We start from the raw sequence: 20,882 nt of genomic DNA on the forward strand, positions 1-20,882 counted from the left end.
TTAAAAGGATAAGGAGGAAGGGGAAGTATTTGTTTGGTCGTTCAAGATTTAACGTTGCATAATGTTCAAACGAGTGAAGTCTTCGACGCTCTTTTGAGCGCGTACAATAGCGCGTGGTCGTGGATGTGAGTGGAGGGATGTTGTGATCGGAATTGAGTGGAATCCACTCAGAGCACCCGTGGGTGGGGAAACTTACGTCACTGCTTCTCTCAAATTGGAGGGTCAGGAGTAGATAATTTTTTTTTTGCAGCACAGAAGTAGATACTTTAGTAGTACGTTTTTTTTTATTAATAAATATTTATTAACATAAAAAAAATTGAATTATTTTATTAGGATAAAAGCCGAATACATATATACGGTACGACTTTAATTTTCATATAATAGAATCATTTTCGGTCAATGGTTTTATAAAACATGCGAAAGTAGAATAGACAAATAAATAATTGTTTTCAAAATTAAAAACTAATTAAGACTTTTTTATATTTTTCTTTGAAAAGGAAAACAAACTCTTACTTTTGACCCATAAAAAAAAGTACATATCTTAGGAAACCCAAAGAGGAAATCTTAAAAATGGTAGTTAACTAAGTTAAGTCCATGTATCTTCTTTTATTTTTTTGCATGAAGAAAATAAAGAGAAGAAGATTAATGATCTTAGTTAGTGCCTTTTCATTTGAAAGCGTTTCCTTTGAATATGGATGAATTTCAATCTTAAATTTTAAATAATGTGAAATGATGAAGTAAAAATTTTGGGTTGAGTGTTCCATAATTCAACTATAAAAAAAATTGTCAAAGATGTTGGCTACTATGGATTACAACTTAAAAAAAAATCATTTCCCCAGATGGATTAATAGATTTGACATTAATTAAATTCACCAAAATTAAAATATTCAATTTGGAGAAGATTCTTAATTTATAATTATATCATGATAAAACATGAGACCCAAATGTGGAGTTGAATACTTCTCTTTCCTATGTAATAATAATAATAAAAGGTAAGTACATATACTATAATTAATCTATATATATCCCTTTTGACATTGGCAAATTTTCAGTTGGAATAATTATTAAAAATACAAAAAGAAAAAATCGAATGGAGAATAATGATTTGATTGAGATTTTTAATATTTTTCTTTTGAGTGAAGCGATAATTATTGGATTGAATAATGAATGAGAAAGGTTTAGGTAGAAGAAGTGCAAGTGGAGAAAATAATTAGAAGATAGGAGAAAGAAAGAAAAATAAATAAAAAAGTATGGGAAAGTTAGATGGGAAAAATAAATGTTTTCAATGTACTTGTCGGCAGGGGTACGAGGTTTAAAAGCCTTTGGGGTGACGTGGTCGCTTCCCCTCCTTTCATACTAAAGTTTTTAATCTTATTCCTCTCCTTTACCCATTCTTTTGCCCTTTATTTACTATATTGCCCTCCCAATTTGTTTTCCACACGTGCTGATTAACCTACACCACACGCGTGTTATGGAATGCTTTGTTACATTTATAATGGGTGATTGTGACACCCTAATTTGGCCATGGTGAATTGATACTGGTTAATTTAATTATTTGCAATATCATTTGGTAGACCCTATGCATTTAAGGAATATATTCTTAATAAGAATTAAAATTATAATATCATTTGACAATATAGACGAGTTAAAATTAAGAATTTTCCATTTTACTTTAAAGTGCCCTTAATTAAGGTTATACATGACATTAGAGCACATGCATTGGTGTAATGGTTGATCTCTTAAGAAATTGTCCGAATACAATTTTTCTTCTTTTCTTTTCTTTTTTAATAACTCCTTCCTATGGAATCACGGTTATGCACTTATTGGATCAATTTGGTTTATCTTATTGATTTGAATTTGCATCAAATATGTAATGCTAAAGAATATTTATAGTACTAACTAATTAATATATGATATATGTACATAACAAGGTAGTACATGATACTACTTATAGATTATCATATTAGGTTTTCTTTATATAATATAAAATAGTACGGTACTATTTTCCATAAGATGACTTTTATATAATATTTGTCTAAACAATCGATGAAAAAAAGTATAAAATATTGTTTGGTTGACATCATTCATTGCATCATCTTGTTGATACTTTCTAATCCTTCATTATTTTATTTCACTTAACTTATATTTGTTGGTCTATCTAGCAAATCTCACACTTTTTTAATAAAAAAAATGTATATGTAGCAAAAACTAATGTTTTAAAGTACCTCATACCTCAATGATGTGTTCATATAATATATAAGTCAAACCCTAAACCAAAGAGATGAAAATTGAAGGGTCATGTGATATTACCAGCTTGACACTTTTTTAAGATATTTTTTTTCCCTCCACTACAAGCTATTTCATCTTAGAAATAGAGAAAGTATACATAGATTTGTAATAATTCTTGGCCTTAAACTAAACCATTACTTACTATAAATGTTTTACTTCTCACTATTTTTAGGTTCTCATTTTGTTTGGGAAAATGCCTTTTCAATCCCATCGGAAAAACATCAGTTACTGTAAGATAATATAATAATGATTTTCGTGCCAACAAATATATGCTGCAATTGATTAGCAAATTTTAATGAATGTGTGAATATTTCTATTCGTGATAGACAGGTTGCTTTAGGGCTCAAGAAACTTGCCTGGACCCAAGTATTATCTTCCTGATTAGAAAGGTAACCCTCTTTTGGTTATGTGGATTTTTAAAATACTTGTTAACTAGTTTTTACTAGTTTAAATGACAGCTTTTTTTTCCCCCGGCTCTAACTATAGGCATAACTTCACGTGGGTACTACTGGACAAAATCACAAAACTAGCTAGGTTCCTTCTGATTTTAAATCATCACTAAATCTCACTACGAAAATAATTTTATAAGATTCAAAAGCAAGAATCTATGAAAGCAAATCTTTGACTTTCTATTCCTTTTATTGTTGTTTCTTATCAATTAAACTTTTAAACTGTAGAGGAATTGGAATTATATTCTTTAGGCAAGAGCAAGTAAACACATCGAAGGGGCACTTTCCTTCTTAAGCTATATATGTTTATATATATATGTGTGTGTGTGTGTGTGTGTGTGTGGTTGTTTGTGAGAAAATGGCCCAACAACGAGACGGCTTATTATAGAAAGAAATCAACTATGATTCAGTACGTTAATAAGTTTCTTCTCCTCAAGAAAAGGAACATATCTGAAACAATACTTATCGTGGATCACATGCAGAAGAAAAAGGTGATAATACTTCTTGTACATGATAAAATGGGTCTAAAACAGTTAAGGGATGTCAAAATTTTAAACCAAAGTGGAATCGTGGGCACCACATGTTCCACATATGGCACTCAATTCTTAGCTGTAAGCCAATACATATAGCATGGATAATTGCTTAAGGCCACCAAAATTTTTGAGAACCAAATTCGCACACAAAACATAATATGTTTTTTTTTTTTGCTTTATTTAATCGTTTTTTCTTCCTTTCTTTCTTTAGAAAAAGAAGAAAAAGAAAAAGTGTAGCAGTAGCCCCTAGTTGAGGTATGACACCTCCAACTTAAATGGCATAAAATTATCTTCAAGGTATAATTTGGAAAGCTATAGCTTATATTCAAGTGCCCGAAATGGAATAATTTCCCATTTAGGGTGTTGTTTATGTGAGCCTTAATTTGTATACAATTAGTTTCTCGTGAGATTTTTTTTAACTTCCATAAAGGTCGAAAACCGACCCTCTTGAAAGGCTATATGTTATTGTCTTTCTTGGCATTAGTGGTACTACCACTATGAATATCTAAATGGTCCTTTACAAGGTTGATATGTCTGAATTTCTGGTCAAAAAGATGCTGCGGTTTCTAGAATATTTTCTAAGACATCTTTTTCGCTAAGAGAATGGGTAGATAAGCATGGGCAATGGTCAACCAATATATGCCATTTTATGGAATAATAGAAACCAAACAAGGCCTGGGAATATTAAGAAATATGAAAAACTATTTATTCCCTAACCAGAAATGAGTAAAAGGGCAGGGAAACAGTTGTGGATTTGGTATCTGCCAGTTTATAATAATAATACATCCCCAAGAGAAGCAAAGTAGATTTTTTTTCGTTTCTTTTAAAAAAAAAAAAAAGAAATTGAAGAAACCATTGCTACACTAATGGACTTTCATTAAGAATAAAAAACCATAGTTATTTCTATAATTCTGTCTCTATTACTTGGGAAGCGTTAATCTCCTGATTTTAAAAAACTAACGTTTCACGAAATATATAATCATATAATAGGAACGATCGCTTTTATTACTGGTTTTAATTGAATATAGTTATGGGCAATCTGACAACTTCGAACAAAAATAGTTACGCCTTGATCTATATAGTTTTGCTAAGAAAGAATATTACGAGATAAAATTTTCTTAAAATTTTCAAGATTTCTAAAAATATTTTTTTCTTCATGAATACATTTATAATTGTTATAAATTTTATAAAATTATACCTGCATTTAAATTTAAATTTTTCTAAAAAAATAATTTTTTTTTGGTTTCAATCCAAATATAAGATGAAATCCTTTGAAATTCATTTTTTCTGGGATTAACAGACTTATAACATTACCACACCTTACTCAATCAGGCTCCACAATTTAAACATGTTGATATAATGCCTTGGGACAACTGAAATGGGTAAGTTTTACAAAAAGGAAGAAAAAAAAAACCATAAAAAGCTGTCCCAAACAATAAAGATACAATACAAGAATTGGTCGTACGAGATTGATTGGTATTCCATTTACCATTATCATATACTTGCAATCACTGTAAATACAAATGAAGTTTGGCACAAACGAGTCAAAGTCACTGCACAAGTATATCCCAAAACGTTGCAAATCATCTTTTTAACAAAAAAAAAGGGGGAACAAGCAGATTTTTGGTCGAGCCATCTTCGTTTTACCTATATAATATATATACATGCAGACTGCAGCAAGCGCAGGATCTATACAGCACATTGCAGATCAAAAACTCAAAACACATAACATTGTGTCTTGCTCTAATTACCTGGCAATTATACTGTAAAGCTATTTTCTCAAAACACTGTTCTGACGAGAAAAGGATTGACCTCATCAGACTAGGGTAAGAAAATGGTCGACATCAGTCGTGCAAAAAAGGCACTGCTTCATTATGTGCAGCCTGAACAAATCTCGTTAGAAATTGAAATATTTTAGTGCACCTGTTTTAACTTGTGGCAAAAACATGTTGGCCTTCCACATATTAAATAACCTTCACTTTTTTCTGTTGTAAAAGATTCCACCACCGGAATATTGGCGATGCCGCGTTCCCCCCCTCCCACTGCCTCCTTCCCACAAGTGACCTCGGGTGGAAACTCTACTGCTGCCACCCTGCACATGGTTCAAAGTTTGGGTTCCCAACCCATTCAGTTCCTCCTCCTCTCTATCATTATATTCTAAAACGAGCCTTTTGATGTCTTGTTTCTCCTCAAGCTCAGCTGCTTCTTTTTGTTTTGTGCTCTGTACAAGAGAGCAATCACGAGGGATGTACATCTGCTTGGTTTGTTGCTTGTTCCCACGCTTCACAAGAACTTTTACCTGGATGTCCTTACTTCCCCCACCCTCATCATCCAATGCTTCATCACCACTTTCCCCACCAATCCCCCTGGCTGATCCCTCGAACACGTTCATTGGTATCATCATATTTAATGTAGGCCGACCACGTAGTTCTTGCCTGCGCTGCTCCATGCTTTCCTGCATTAGAAATTAAAATGATGTTAGATCATCGATTTTTGCCATTTATAAAATGAATCCACCAGCACATAAACTAATAGCAACAAATTTCTTGACTTATCAAAATGACGGTACTAAGTCCCGCAGTATAGAAGCATCAGAATAAAATACAGAAAATATTCAATGATAACTGGCAATGCAAGAGGAAAGAAAAAAAAACACTTGCCTGCATAACAGCCTTTAGTTCTTGCTCAAAACTTGCTGCTTCATGAGGGTCAACTTCCATCACCTTCTGCCTCACATGGACTTCATCCTCATCTGAGGCAGGTCCACCCCCATCATCATCCTCCTCCTCACTATCACATTCTTCGTCATGATTCTCATCATCCAATTCTTCTTCATCATGTCCCTCTGGATCAAGAGTGCCGCTTCCTGAATCACTGTCACTGTCTCCAAGGTCATCATGCAACCCACCATTTCCCTCGTTACCATTCACAGCACTCTGTCCATTTCCTGAAATAGAGTTGAAAGTACTCCTTATTTCAGTGTCAGAGTGTTTCTCACTACTTGTTTTGTCAGATGGGAGACTGCGTTCATGTTCCTCAAGTTCCACCAGAGCCGAACTAACTTCTTCAATAGATGAGTATCGAGTCATATTGGGACGTAAATCAGCAAATAAATCCTGAGAATGAAAGCTTCAGTACAATAGATCTCCCTCACATGCAAAGAAGGTAATAAATTGAGTGGAAGATAGAACATTTGCCAATACATAAGAGATAAAAAAAGACTTCCGTACTGTTCCATTTCAAGCTTATAACATAGGTGTAATAAAAACAGTGCTATAATATTATTTCCAGTCATCAAAGCATGCAAGAACCACAACTATGAAGGAAATAGGAAATAAACCGCAATAAATACCTGCAAGTCAAATTCAATATCTAGTGGTAAAGCACCTTTGCTCAGGATATATCTTTGAAAGTGTATTAAAAATCGATCTAGTTTCCTTTTAGAAGAGCCTCGATCAAAATAGTGCCCACAGGTTTCAAGGAGAGTAATAACCATCCTCATGCGGAAACAATCCTCCGGTGGGTCCAGTAGATCTTGCTATGGGATGGGAAAATCAAATTAGAAACCATATAAGAATATTATTACGTAATATTCTTTTGACCAAAAATCAAACAAAATAAATATTACAAAAAACAAGGACATAGTTATATACTTGGCTTAGTGTCGTTAAAATTTCTTTTTTGTCATACATACAAGTCCATAAGACCATGTTGTACTTTTAGCTGTATCAACATCCCAAATGACACAAATCATTTTCCATATTGCAATTTAGCTGTATCACCATCCTAAATAACATTTATGAAACCCATCGTATGAAGTGAAACCATCTATTGTTTTCACATCACAGCATGTATGCCAGAAACAAACAAGATTCATAACAATCGGTCTGAAGAATACCTCTGGTGAGCCATGGCCAAATACAAGAATCAAATACAGCGTCTCAAAAATAACAGATGAATCCACATGCTCATAGTTGTATAGCTCTCCCAAAAATCGCATATGGGCTAAGCGTCTCTGCTGCATACCATAGTCATTTAATTCTAGCCCAAGCCGAATCTCTTCCAAAACCTGAAAGTTGAAACATATGACAGTCAAGCAAAAACATATTGCAAACCCTGAGATGCACACCTTTTTCTAGAATGCAAACAACTTAGTAGGCTATATATAACAAATGCATCATTGAGGCTCAAACAGAGCTGGTTAAAAAAAAATACAACCAAGATCACTTGTTCAGATTGCTTTTTAACTTCCCTATAATTGAAACCCATAAAATGATGTCAAATAACTGGAATGCAGCAAGACTACACGATGAAAAAAACTAGAGCATATCACTATAGTTATCAGGAAACAACTAAAGATACAGAAAATATACTAGTCCTAAGAACCACGAAACCAAAATGCCAAAAGAGTCTGGGAAGCTAGAAGAAACCTCGTCTACAACAGCTACAGCAAATTCATCATGATAGCGACTTAAGCCAGCAGTGAGAGAAGCAATCAAATGAATCTGACCATATTTCCCTCTGTGAACCTTCATGAAGCATTTTAAAAGATAGGGTTCACATTCCTTCCATGGTAATTTACGAAGCTGTCTCAGCACATGCTCAATTGTAGATTTGTCAAGATCTGAAAATAGCAATTTTCTTATGTACTGCAAAAGAGAAGATGAAAAAAAATCAAGAGATAAGAGATGGGTTTAGGTGTCGACATACAAAATAGTGAAAATGGTTGAAAAGATTTGAACCTGATGCAAAGGAGGACGGACTTTAGCAATCCGGGCAGATCGCTCAGGTGGTTTGCACAAATAGTAAGCATTTTCAACAAGGGTGCTATGCCGAGGATCCAAATTTTTGACATTTTTTAAACGCATCAATATCTCCAACATATTAGCCATTCGAACAGTAGTTTCAGGTGACCGATACAGAAAACGACCACAGGTCTCCAGAAGATTGCAAGCAACATCAATGTTATGGTGACTGAAATCATCTAAACAAGCCTGGTAAAAAACTTGAATTATTAAGTATGAAATGAAATGTATGAACAAAAGTCTTTATGAACAGCAGTAGCCACTTTATTAGTCAATCTTCAACCAATTTCTAAACAAACATGAAGTGCTACTAATGATACAAGACTAAAGAAAGCTGTCTGAAACTTAAACCCAGAGATCATGTAAACTATCTTGCAGCTAGAAAACATTAGAAGGAATGATAGAAAAGATAGATCAATATTTGTGCAACTCCAACGCAGATCTATAAGAAAAGGAAAAGAAAATAACAAAGAGAAAACAAATATAACAGAAATGAATATATCGAGCAACTAGGACATTACCTTCAAACAACTAAAAACAAGACCAGCTGGTGCGATTTTAAACTTGCATAGTTCTCCAATAAACCTAATGTTCCTAATCTTTGTTTCAATGTTCATTTGATCCTGCAACAAAATATAATTCAATTGAAAATCTTGATTGCTCGTCAAAATGATAATAACAAAATAATTTAGAATATTATCCACTTCAAGTTTTAGCATCATACAAATATATTTTAAAACGTACCTTTTTATTAATTAAGAAATTAAACTCCTCTTCTAGCATTTGTAGGAGCATGGAAGAAACATCTTTCATGCATGTTGATAATGTGGCAACCATGCGTGAATAGTATGGTAGCAGTTCCAATGAAGTCCTTGGAACATTAAACAATGCCCTCACAAGCTTTTTTCGACTTGCTTTTGAATTCAAGTAACAAAATTCTACCTGTATGTATATTACAACAATTAGTAACATCTTCAAGGTAGAAGTTCACATATCAAAGCAAAAAAAAATTATATGAATACAGTTTAAAAAAACAAACAAAGAAGATTAAACACGTATGATTGTAGTCGAATTTCATTGTACCAAAGAACAGGGACTCAGGAGTATACTTACAGTCAATTGATCTATAAGATCACGGCTCACACAACCTGGAAGCCTCTGCAATAAGGCATCTAAATTTGTCCCTTCAATACTTTTTAATTTCTCTTTTTCAGTGTCTCCTTTCTTATCAGCATCTTTTTCTTTCCCTTTCTCTTTTTCAGGGTCTTTACTCCTCTCCTTATCCTTTTCTTCCTTTTCTTTCCCTTTTTCTGCACTTCTCCCCTCCTGTGAAGCACCAGAATCTGTAAAAATCTCTCCAGTGTCTTGGGCAGTTTGTTGAACTTGGTCTGATTCAGGTGCCAGTTCCTTCAAAAGAATTAAAAGAAAAGGAATGTTCTCAGAAGCTGTGATCCAAAATGTAACAGAATCCCAGGAACATATGCTTGCAAACAAAGTAAAACTCCATATTTGAGAAAGAAAAAAAAGCACGGCTCCATACTATATATCTTACATTAAATACAGTACATGGTTCACAAGCATGTAACATCACAATAATAAAATTGAATACTCTCAAAGGGGGTTCATTTAGCCAGGAAAAAAAAAAGCACAGGAGGTTCATTAGATATGTACTTCAGTACATAATGTAAATTTAGGAAACAGACATAATGGCTGAATATGAAAGAGTGAATCATGATACACATTAGACAGCAAAACAGAACATATCCTAAATAGAAAATAGCACAAAACATTCCAATTAAGCCTTGTGGTACACGAGTGCCAAAGAATATATCAAAGGTTCTACACAGGGAGAGAAGAATATTACAAGGCAAAGAAAGGCATTTAACAAGAAGTTTACAAAGATCCCACACACGAGAAAATAAGTAAATATATGTAAATTATTTAGAAGTATACTGTAGGGTCCTAAAAACCCAAATCCATCACTACTTGAGCAGGCTAAACAAATACTATTTGTCATGCAATCAAGCTGAGTGATGAGATGATGTCCAGAATCATGCAGCCCAGCAAAAATGTAGTCCAGAAAATAGAAAAACCATATAATAATGTATTTATTTATTTATTACAGTGGATTGCTCTTGTGTCTTCACAGATTGCTCATTCAGCTTGGATTCTGCTTCCCCCAACAATACAGCGGGAACAAATGCTCTGAAAAATAAAAATAAAATCATTTCAGTGACACCTCAAATCAAGTGAAAGTTTGCTTTTAAGAAATACATTATCAAAACTATAGTCCAATGATCCAATGAGAGTGACTACTAACTATATGCCAATATTATAGACTTTTCATAGTGTGGAAGCAAACCTGAGATCTGGCAAGCATTCATAGAAAGACCTAGTATCTTCATCATCCCATATGGCTTCAAGAACAGAAGAATCCTTTCCAGCAGAATTCGATGAAGCATCTTCTCCAGAAGTAACCCTAGTTGTGTGACCATCCTCTGGCATTACTGGAGGCTGCATATCAAGTGCCTCTGCTAAGCTGTCAATCATATAAATCAATGAATAAGTGGGGATCAAATGATTAAATGACCGGACACTATTCAGCTACAGGAGTTGCAATTCTTTTATTTTTATTTTTATTTTTCACAAAGTACTTACATATATTTGTCCACAACTCTATTTATTTCGCCTAGACAAGTGTGTTTCTAATTCATAATGTCACATATATAATGTTAGTGGTGCTGAAAAGTAGATTCAGCAAACTTCTAAGTTTTTACTCGAAATAATTTGAAACAAATAAATAAAAATGAAAAAGGTCAAAGAATCATGTATGGCATTTTCTAAATGTGCCTTTCAATTTGAAACATGAGTCTGCATATACAAAAAAATAAAATATATCAGGTTAAAGATCTCAACAATACCCTTTGCATATAAAGTATTTTAAGCATCAGATGTAAAAAAACAAAATGAATAAAGTTAACAATTTAAACAGGCACTGTTCAATCCAATTTCAGCATAACAGCTAATGCTAAACTTGATGTCTCAAATTCATCAACATTAGTTATAACTCTTATAACAGCAAGGCACTTATAACAGAAGGTACACCTGCTTCCACAGCATTTGTAATAAAACTGTCCCGTAATACAGTATAAACCTCAATTGTGTAGCTCCATTTAACTAGTCCTCCCCGTATAAATATAGTAAAGATAACATGATAAAGTACTTACGAAGAGATATTGCGGTACAACTGGTCATAAGATTTTCTCAGTTTTTCATATGTAGCTACATTTTCATCACTTAGCTCTCCCTTGGCATTGAGAATTTTTGCATTTTCATGCTCCAATTGACGAAGAGACTAGCAAGATATAAAAAAATATCAATTGGATACAATTATATTGTTAAAAGAGTCATATGCAGCAAATAAAATATTACAAGCTTGCAAGTCTAGATTAACCCAACAGAGAGAGGGCAAGGCTCAATCACTAAGGATAGAAGAATTGACAAAAAAACAAATATACAAACTCCAGTAGTAGAAAAGAGAAGAGACAAAGAATAGAACCCAACACAGAGAGGGAAAGAGGCACCTACTGAGGATACAAGAATTGGCACAAACAAAAATAAACAAACTCCAGTAGAGAAAAAGAGAAGTGGCAAGAATAGAAAGAAGCAAAACTCCTGATAGAATCATTCTTACAGTATGCTCAGTCTGAAGAAGTTCTGATGCAGCTTCATAATATGCATGCAACACCTTCCTGAAAAATTTCTTTTGATCTGCTGTGATATTAAGACCTTTAAAAAACTGTAAAAAAATCATCAGCATAAATGGTATAGAATGGAGCACAACATGCAAGGGAACCCTTAAAACAAGAAATATCCAAACATGTTTTGGATAAACATAAAAGCTCCCTTAAAAAAGAAGTAAAAGAAATCTCATCAAATAGAAAATTTACCTCTTCATACACCTCTTGCCCAGTGAGTGGAAGTCCAAGAAATATTCTTCCCTGTCGAGCAAAACTAGCAAGGAGAGATAAATTTGTCTGAGTAGTATCCCGATCCTTTAAGTGCTCGATGCTGGTAAGATCTTTGATGATGCTTACAAAAATAGCACTGTCTTCTATAACCCCAACAAAGTAAAGTTCCAAAAGTAGCTTCAGAGTACTGCGCTTCTTCATAGCCTTCAGATTCCTATCTGTATCTGAGTCATCCCCTGATTTTCCAGGAAAGAAGACTTTCAAAAGCCCTTGAACGAGGCTTGGGGAGAAGTCTTTGTATCTTTGATGAAGCAAAGAGCAGATCTTTAAAATACAGAAGACTGTCAGGTGTAGAATAAAAAGCACAAGGATTTGCTTGTGTTGTTCTGTGTAATGGTGCTATATAGAGAGATCATCAGTTTAATTCAATGAAAATTACCTGAACTGCTGATTGTATATCTGAACTTCTAAGTTTGGCATCACAAATTGAAGTCACAGCTTCACTGACAAATTTGCTAAGATTAACACTTCTTAAGTCATCCAGCAGCCCTTCCCGCTGCTCTTCATTAATCTGCTTCAGTTTTTTAATGACAGCTGTGTTACGCCTAATACTTGAATCCAATGTCCTAAGGAATCCTGAGTCTGAAAATAAGAGTAGAGTGAACAAGTGGGGAGTTGCCATTATGTAGATAAACAATGCTTCCACAATAGGAATCAGTTACCACGATGTACACCATGCAAACATAATAAAGCAAAATAAACATAAAAACATGTAAATGAAAAAATGTAGTAACAAGAAAACATCAGAAAAAGGAAACAGTTCTAGAAAAAATCTGCACTAAATTTAAAAAGATAAAAAAAGAAACAAAACATAAGAACTTCGAAGATAGGATATTTGACCAATCATTTGCAACAGAAGTTTTAAAAGATAACTGAATCAATATATTAAACTTATATTATAATTTCACCAACAAAGAAAATCATTTTGTTCTGGAAAAAAATGGAGCAAACTTTTTCAAAGACCAAAATTATGAAAGGAAAACTAATCGTTCATGTTTTAAAACCCTTAATATCAAATTTAAATTTATTTGTTCTTATCTCTTCAATCAAGATTATTCCATAAACCTAATCCCCAAAAAGAAACAGTTCTACAAATACAAATGTAATTGCACACAAACAAAATTAGAACCATGATCAGCCTATCGACCTTATCACCTCAAAAAGAAAAGAAAAAGAAAGACCAGTAAGAAAAATTTGTTTCCACATCAAGGATTATTTAAAAACAAATAATGGATGGTGAAACAAACCGCTCAAAGATGTTCATCCTATTCAATAAACAGCCAACTATATATGTGTCACAATAGAGCTCAAGACTTCACGAGTATTTACTAACCAGGCCTTTCAGGATTCAAATTGCCATGTCGAAGAGTCATTTTTGCTTCAATTGATTTCTTGATCTCCTCAAGTCGAGCAACAGCCTCCTACAAGAGATTAGGAAAAACCTTTTATCACCTACTTGTGTAATGGAACCAACTCTCCTAGTATGAGTTCCAAGAACTGAACTCTAAATACAACAAATATTGGGAATTTGCTTTAGCCAAAAAAAAAAGGCCGTAACAAAAAGAAACAAACAGTTTTAATATCTAGAATAAAATGATGGCACAGTTCAGTAGACATTTACAGAATTACTGTTCTAATATCCGAAATAATTTGTGATGCACTTGTCTAGAAAGCTAAGTCCAGATAAATGTTTCAGGACAAAAAAAAAATTCAGCAACTTAACTGTGAACCAACCAAATAATAATATACTGTTACAAGGTAAAAAACATAATTGGGAACACCAATCACACCTCCTCATTTTGCTTTCCATTATGTTCACCTCCACCAACACGCCCTTCATCCTCTGGGTGATCCATCTTTTTCTTTACTTCACAAATTGACACCTGGATTGGAAGAAATTGAAAGGGTTTAGCAAAATATACACCCGAAACACAGACAAGAGCCTAGTACAAAATATTTAAATATCATCCTAATAGGACAACTTAAACAGAGTTCGTGCTAAAAGACTTCAGCATATGATATTTACGTTCAAACAAAATGAAAAGAGAAAACTTATATTTCTTTACATAAACTCAGATATAGGTTCTGCTAATTGAACAAGTGCCTTGGTGGTCACGTCTGCACATAACACTGCAAAGGTCAGTGTAATCTTTAATGCCGTGTATTCTAATTAGAAATAACTAAATGTTTAGAAATATAGGAGATTTAGAAATACAATTATATACAACTCAGTGCAAACTAAAATCTTAAAGGAAAACTTAGGTCCCTACCTCAAAGACTGCATTGTGCCCTTTTGTTCATTGATATACCGCTGGTGATCTTCGATCATCTGTTCCAAGTTCCTGATAGGAATAGAAGCCCGGACAGAGAAATTTTATTGAAAAAATCCAACAAACTTCTATTTTAAAGTAAATGTAACTTAAAATCATAAAAGGAAAAGGGAAATAATATGAATAGAGAAAGAAAAAAAAAAGAACAAAAAGAAACTTATCCTCTACAGACTACAAATGTCGAAACTGGTCTCAAAAATCAAACTTCGAAACACCCATATGTACATACCAGTAAAAATTCTTAACAATACTTATTCAAGACACACAAACAAAATTTTAATAAAAATCAAATTTTTAGAATCCGTGCAATACCCGAAACAAAAAGGAAATTAAAACAATCCGAGCCAGAAAAAGAAAAAGCTCACATCCATCCCACGTCCACCCAATCAGTTGCTGTGCCCCTCCACGAGCCGGCCCTGTCTACTTTCTTCGGCGAGCCCTAGCCTCTCCCGCTCCTCCTCCGCGAGCCCGGTAGTTTCACATACAGAGAAACAAAGACCTTCGAAGAGAAAAAGGAGAAAATTAAGGAAAGAATGAAGTTTAAAAATTGAGAGAAAACTGCGAGGGAAGATTGATCTGAAGATGAAATAGATAGAAAGAACCTGTGGAGTAGTGTGGCCGTAAGGAGGTAAGCGTTTGGGAAAGAGAGGGAAGAGAAAGAGAGGGAGAGATGGCGTATTTTTTATTTTATTTCTTTAGTTCTTCGCCGATTAGTTAGAGCGAGGGGGGAGAATCCCCTAACTTAGGTGCAATTTAGGGCTTAAAATTGTGGAGAAATTAGAAGTGGAATTTGTGATTGGGCTTTCAAGGAATTTGTCTAAACATTTTTTTTTTATGTTTGGGAATGAATTTTTATAAACTGGGAATTTGTACTCGTAGTTTTACCTTCTCCTGATTCAATATTAAAGTAAAACTCTTGAGAGAAATAGATTTTAGATAGTTGTAACGTGAAATATTTTAAAATTATTATTATTATTTTTTAAAAATAATCTTAAATTAATAATTTTTTAATTAATGACTTATTTTATTTTTGAAGCTTATAATATAAAATCAAATATACATATATCAAATTATAAAATAATAAATAATATTTATTTATTTAAATAAATTAATTTGTAAAGCTTTTATGTGATTACTTAATTTAAAATAACAAATGAAATATTATTAAAAATAAAATAAGGGTATTTTTGTAATTTTAAAAATTATATTTGATTCGAGTAAAATTGTTTATAAGTTATTTTGATGAAATATATTATTATATTAATTTTATGAAAATATGAAAACTTAACATATTCATATGCACAACCAAACACAGAAAGTGATATTCCTAGAAATCATAGATAAGATTACAATGCACAACAAAACACAATGATGTAAGTTTCCAGACTATCAGATTAACCTCTTCAACTTTTCCAGTAATATGAAAATTGTGAATTCTTCATACCAAATGGCCTCTAAGAGAAATTAAAAGTGGAAATTACAATGAGATTTTCTCTTAAATACACTTTTTTTAAACTTTTTTAAGGTTACTTATTTTTTTTTTTAAATAATCACAAATTTTCAAAAATATAATTTTCAAAGTTTCATAATTCCGAAAATATGACTTTTTAGGAAAATTAACTAAAAAATAAATTGAAAATAATTCACTATATCAACTAAACATCAACCCAAAAAATCCTAAACATAATGTGAAAACAACATAAAAAAAGATAAAAAGACAAAATCGTAAAAATGTAAAAATTTCCTTAAAACAGTAAAATTGAAAAAATAAATATTTGACCGTAAAAACGTAATTTCTTTTAATGAAAAATAGCATTTTATGTTATTTTCCCAATTAGATATTTGCTTTGATGTATACTCTTCCCTATCTTTCCAAATACATTATCAAAACATACTTTATTTATTTTACCTCAAATTTTTATATTATATCATACAATAATTTCTCTATTTTTTTATATCATTTAAATATTAATAGGTAGAAACCACATGTAATGCATGATATCTTTTATTAGGGTTGTGCATGGGTTGGGTTGGCCGGGTTGATGGTGTTTGAATGAGCCAACCCAATTAAATCAGCCTAAAAAATTCTAACCCATTTAAAATAGTTTTAATATGTAACCCAACCCTATTAATTACATTATGGGTTGGGTTGGGTCGGGTTATAACCCATTTGTTGATCGCGTTTTTGGCCAACGATGTATGAACGTCAAAAACGATAAAACCTTCAAGAGAAAATAAACGACACAGACGATTTTATAGTGGTTCAGCCCCAATGTGATGGTAATAGCCTAATCCACTTAGAGTTGTGATTATATATCTACACTCAAGATCAGATGAACCTGAGTCAACTGAGTTTCTTCAGTGTAGATTACAAGAATACAAGTACTCTCTCTCTCTAGAAAATTCAGATCAAAAGTTCAAAATTCCCAAAAATTCCTCTTTATGATGCAATAAGCCTTATATTTATAGGCTTAGGATCGTACAGATGATATCCCCCATAATCGGGATATTTTATTATTCTCATTATATTTAAATTACACTAATATTCAAAATATAACAATTCACTAAATTTGTGGGATAAACTGAGAGATTCCCGCGTATGCCAAGACCGATTCTTGTTGAAGCCGTTTCTGGGAATCTTGGTGTAGTCCTGCTCTATCCAATCGATCCATATCTCACTCAAGCTGGTCGACCACACCTTCACTGGGCAGACACGCTCTTGACTGGGCAGTCATGCACTTGACTGGGCAGACATGCACTTAGCTGGGCAGACATGCACTTGACTGGTCGGACATGGTCATGACCGATCGGCCAAGTTCATGCCTGGTCGGACAAAGTCATGCCTGGGCAGGCAAGGTCATGCATGGGCAGACAAACACGTGACTGGTCGGACAAGGTCATGCCTGGTCGGTCATGACACTTCTCAAGCCAGTCAAAATTCTTCATCGGTCTACTGGGTTACCCCTAAGCCAGGTCACCCAACCATTCCTTGCCACTTGTCATTTCAATTTTTTGGGATAACATTTGCCCCCCAAGTTTATTATATGATGTCTCACATAATAAACTTTTTTCTCCACAGCTGACGGCACTATATAAAAAAATAATTGTTCATCTTCCCGCCATGCAGCAGACCACAACTCCACAGACCACGATCACTGCAATTAACTGCTCATAATCGTGGGGAGAAAAAATATCCCAGGAATCTCAAGGGTCCAAAAACAAGTGGTAACTCCCATTTTTTTTTCTTTAAATAGGTCCCTACACTTACACATTCCCACACACACAAGAAAGTTAGAGCTCAAAAACCCTCTCATCTTTTTCCCTTCTTTCTTTGGTCGAAACCCATTTTTCCCTCTCTTGGCCGAAAGTGCAAATATCTTCAAGGTGAATCTCTCCATTTCTTCAAGCACTCTCCAAGCAAATCAAGGGCTCTTCAAAGTTGGGTAAGTCTTCTCTTTCATCTTCACTTGTGTTGTTTTTTTTTCAAAAATTCCATGAAAAATACATGTAGTGGCCGAAACTCCATGGGGCATTTTTCCTTGAATTTATCTTTGAATCTTAGAGATATAATGTGTGTGGTGGTTGTTTTGATGTTGTTTGGACTATGGGTAACCTAATATTATCTTCAATTTCATAGGAATTTAAAGAAAAATAGGTTATTTTAACCTAAATCATGAATATGGGTTTTAGGGTTTTTGATGGCACATGTGGTTTCAAGAACATTGAAAAACCTTTCAATTTCCCCATTTTGATCTTGTGATTGTGTATTTTGGGTGAAAAAATGTGTTTGTGTTAGGGATTTTAGGCTTTGTTTTTTTCGGAATAGGGAATATGGTGAGATTTGGGGTATGGTCGTTTGGCCATTGCTTTTTTTCCTTTATAAAAGTGTGGTCCGATCGAACCACACAACAGCCCCTCGGTTCCAAGATGTATTGACCAGATTCTTGGCTTTGGGCTCCTCGGAGATGCACGGCTCGGACACACGGGCACGCACCCTGGCCAGGCATGGTCCGCTCGGACGCGCGCATGCTCCTGGTCGGATGCCCAAGCATCCACTCGGACGTTCACGCCTCGGCCTCTCGGATGCATGGAGCTGATGGCCATCCGCTCGGACAAGGCCCTTCGGCGCTCCTCGGACGCGCCTTGACTCCCCGGGTGTCTTGGCACCAACAGCCCAGATGCCTCAACACAGCCCCTCATACGCGCATGTTAGCTCCTCGGATGCCTCGAGATCTGCTCGGCCACCCCACGGCATCCGCTCAGACACAACGTGGGCCTCTCGGACACACCATAGCCATCATGCACCCGACCGGCCACCTTCTTGGCACTCTAAGCACTTTTTGCATTTTTAGGCACTTTTAGGCACTAAAACTATTTTTTCCCATGCATGCTATATTTTCACTACTTAGATAAATTTTTCTAAGTAGAACAATAAATTTTGCTCTTGTTTAATTTTATTTGTATGGTTACTCACCTCCTCATTTTTATTTTTTATAGATGAATCGCTTTGACTATAGGGGAGGTGACAACCACACGGACTCCGATACGTCTATCCCGCAGTCAATCGAGACCCCTCAAAGCAGCGACTCCTCATCAAAGTCTTCCACCAGTCGCACTCCTGAGGATCGCCTCCGTCGCTTCAAGCAGATCCTTCCCCATTCAGCTTTATACTTTCTCCACGAAGAGCAGTTTCTTCATCAAGCTGAACAGTCGACAATGAGGGTGAAGAATTCCAATAGACTCCCCCAGGACCAAGATCCACAAGTTGCTCGAAGAGCGGTGCAAAAAGTGGTGGAACGCAGTGAGGCCCACACTGCAGCTTCTTCAAGACCACCTCTTCAGGTGTCAAAATCAAGCAAGACTCGGAGACGAATCACCCAGGATTTCGCCACCAAGGTCCAGCACTTGGCTGTCCATAAACCAAGGAAGGAAGGAGAAGAAACACCTTCCTGGTTTACCTCAAAGCCTACAAAACTCAATCCCGGGATGTTCGACAAACACATCCAAGCCTTGGGTTTGAGTGGGGTGAACGTGATATGTCCGCGCCCTCACCAGAGAGCCAACAGGCCCGGCGGACCATACTGTTGTTGGTTTTTATTGATCAAATCAGAGATTATGCGCAGCAGAACAACAATCAAATTGTTAGATTAATCTCATAAGATTTCTAGATCTACTTCTTCACGTGCATATATATATTGAATCAAGGACATGAACAGAAAAATTACCTCAGGTCCTTCCTTGCTACTATCTTTTCGTATGGCTAAATCCTCGAGATCTCACACCAAGATCTTCCAAAATGTTCTCAGGCACACAAAGAACGAGTGTGGGCTCACTATACAAATAATAGGCAATAAACTATTTATCAAATGTTCTCAACACATGAGATCTGATAAAGTTTGAACTTAGGTTTTGTGAAGAACAATGACTTTAGTTTTTGTCACTGTTCTCTTTCTCTAAGAGAGATTCCTAGATATTTTTCTATCCCTGAAAAATTACGTTCTGTGAAAAGCTGATATCCTATATTTAATAATATCCAAATATTAAAATATTTGTTATTTTAAACAAATTCAAAATAACTGATCAGTTATCAGATTTTTGTTTAAATAATAATATTTTAATCATATTAAAATATCTCATTATTTATTTAATGTTTAAATAACTAAAATTGTGGAATCAAGAGACTGAGTCCATCTCTTATGCGTGTAGCACAGTGCCTGTGCACTGTGCCACACGTGTACCACATGCCTGTGATGGCATGTGATTTTTCCCAATTTTTATTATTATTTAAATACCAAAAACCCCAAAAATAAATTAATTCAAAATTAATTACATTTTTGTTAAATCAAATAATTAATTAATTAATTATACATAATTAAACAATAATTATGTTTGATACATAGAAAAATATTTTACTTATCACATAAGTCATTTTTGCCCATTTTTTGTATTTGCCTTTGACAGTGATTGTTTGAGCCATTTTGGGGACCATGGACCTATAACATTAAGCTTCAATAAATTGAAACTAAATAATTAAACTCTTTAATTATAATAGTTAATTTATTAATTCTGATATTATTCTACTATAAATTCAGAATTGCACTCTTTATGTTATAGATATACTTTTATAGAAATCTTTTTTCTTAAGTCGTCCATTGATATAACAATCTTACAATAGTTCAACCCTCTAATTAATTAGTTCATAAATTAGAATGGAAGAATTACCATTTAACCTTTCTAATTTACTTCTTATTCCTTAAGTATCATTAATTCACTAGTGAATAATTAATCTATAATCTAATTATAGATTTGAGCTCAAAATCATTCAGTTCCATAATTAACCCTTAAGGGAACTAATATACGATCCGTTAGGAAAGATTAGATTCTGTATTTTTGATACATGTTCCCAGTCATCCATGATATTAAATCTCCAAAACAAAAGTCATTA

The 20,882-nt window shown here is 34.1% G+C and overlaps 1 protein-coding gene across 5 annotated transcripts; it reads right to left on the reverse strand.

Moving 5' to 3' along the window:
• Positions 1–4,726: 4,726 nt before the first annotated feature.
• On the reverse strand, positions 4,727–15,218 carry LOC133798555 (regulator of nonsense transcripts UPF2). Of its 5 annotated transcripts, none has more exons than XM_062236899.1 (21): positions 15,040–15,218; positions 14,803–14,936; positions 14,378–14,449; positions 14,174–14,225; positions 13,898–13,990; positions 13,441–13,528; positions 12,487–12,689; positions 12,027–12,371; positions 11,771–11,875; positions 11,304–11,431; positions 10,439–10,615; positions 10,200–10,281; positions 9,190–9,483; positions 8,821–9,018; positions 8,598–8,699; positions 8,014–8,265; positions 7,702–7,920; positions 7,170–7,340; positions 6,624–6,809; positions 5,932–6,387; positions 4,727–5,726 (listed from the first exon to the last, which is right to left on the reverse strand). In XM_062236899.1, exons 5-21 carry the CDS (start codon positions 13,961–13,963, stop codon positions 5,247–5,249), a joined length of 3,552 nt encoding a protein of 1,183 aa, XP_062092883.1. In that variant the 5' UTR covers positions 13,964–13,990; positions 14,174–14,225; positions 14,378–14,449; positions 14,803–14,936; positions 15,040–15,218; the 3' UTR covers positions 4,727–5,246. The 5 variants fall into 5 exon arrangements, with proteins under 5 accessions (XP_062092883.1, XP_062092884.1, XP_062092885.1 ...); XM_062236900.1 differs by having other exon boundaries at positions 14,174–14,237; XM_062236901.1 differs by having other exon boundaries at positions 14,750–14,936.
• Between the last annotated feature and the right edge of the window lie 5,664 nt (positions 15,219–20,882).

The sequence above is a fragment of the Humulus lupulus genome, chromosome 8 (genome assembly GCF_963169125.1).
Source record: "Humulus lupulus chromosome 8, drHumLupu1.1, whole genome shotgun sequence".
Classification (NCBI taxonomy): domain Eukaryota; kingdom Viridiplantae; phylum Streptophyta; class Magnoliopsida; order Rosales; family Cannabaceae; genus Humulus; species Humulus lupulus.

Coding starts and splice junctions, on each gene's coding strand:
- LOC133798555 (XM_062236899.1), bottom strand. CDS start 13,963: ATGGATCACCCAGAGGATGAAGGGCGTGTTGGTGGAGGTGAACATAAT. Junction 13,529..13,897: donor ATGGAAAGCAAAATGAGGAG/GTGTGATTGGTG, acceptor AATCTCTTGTAG/GAGGCTGTTGCTCGACTTGA. Junction 6,388..6,623: donor ATATTGAATTTGACTTGCAG/GTATTTATTGCG, acceptor TTTCATTCTCAG/GATTTATTTGCTGATTTACG.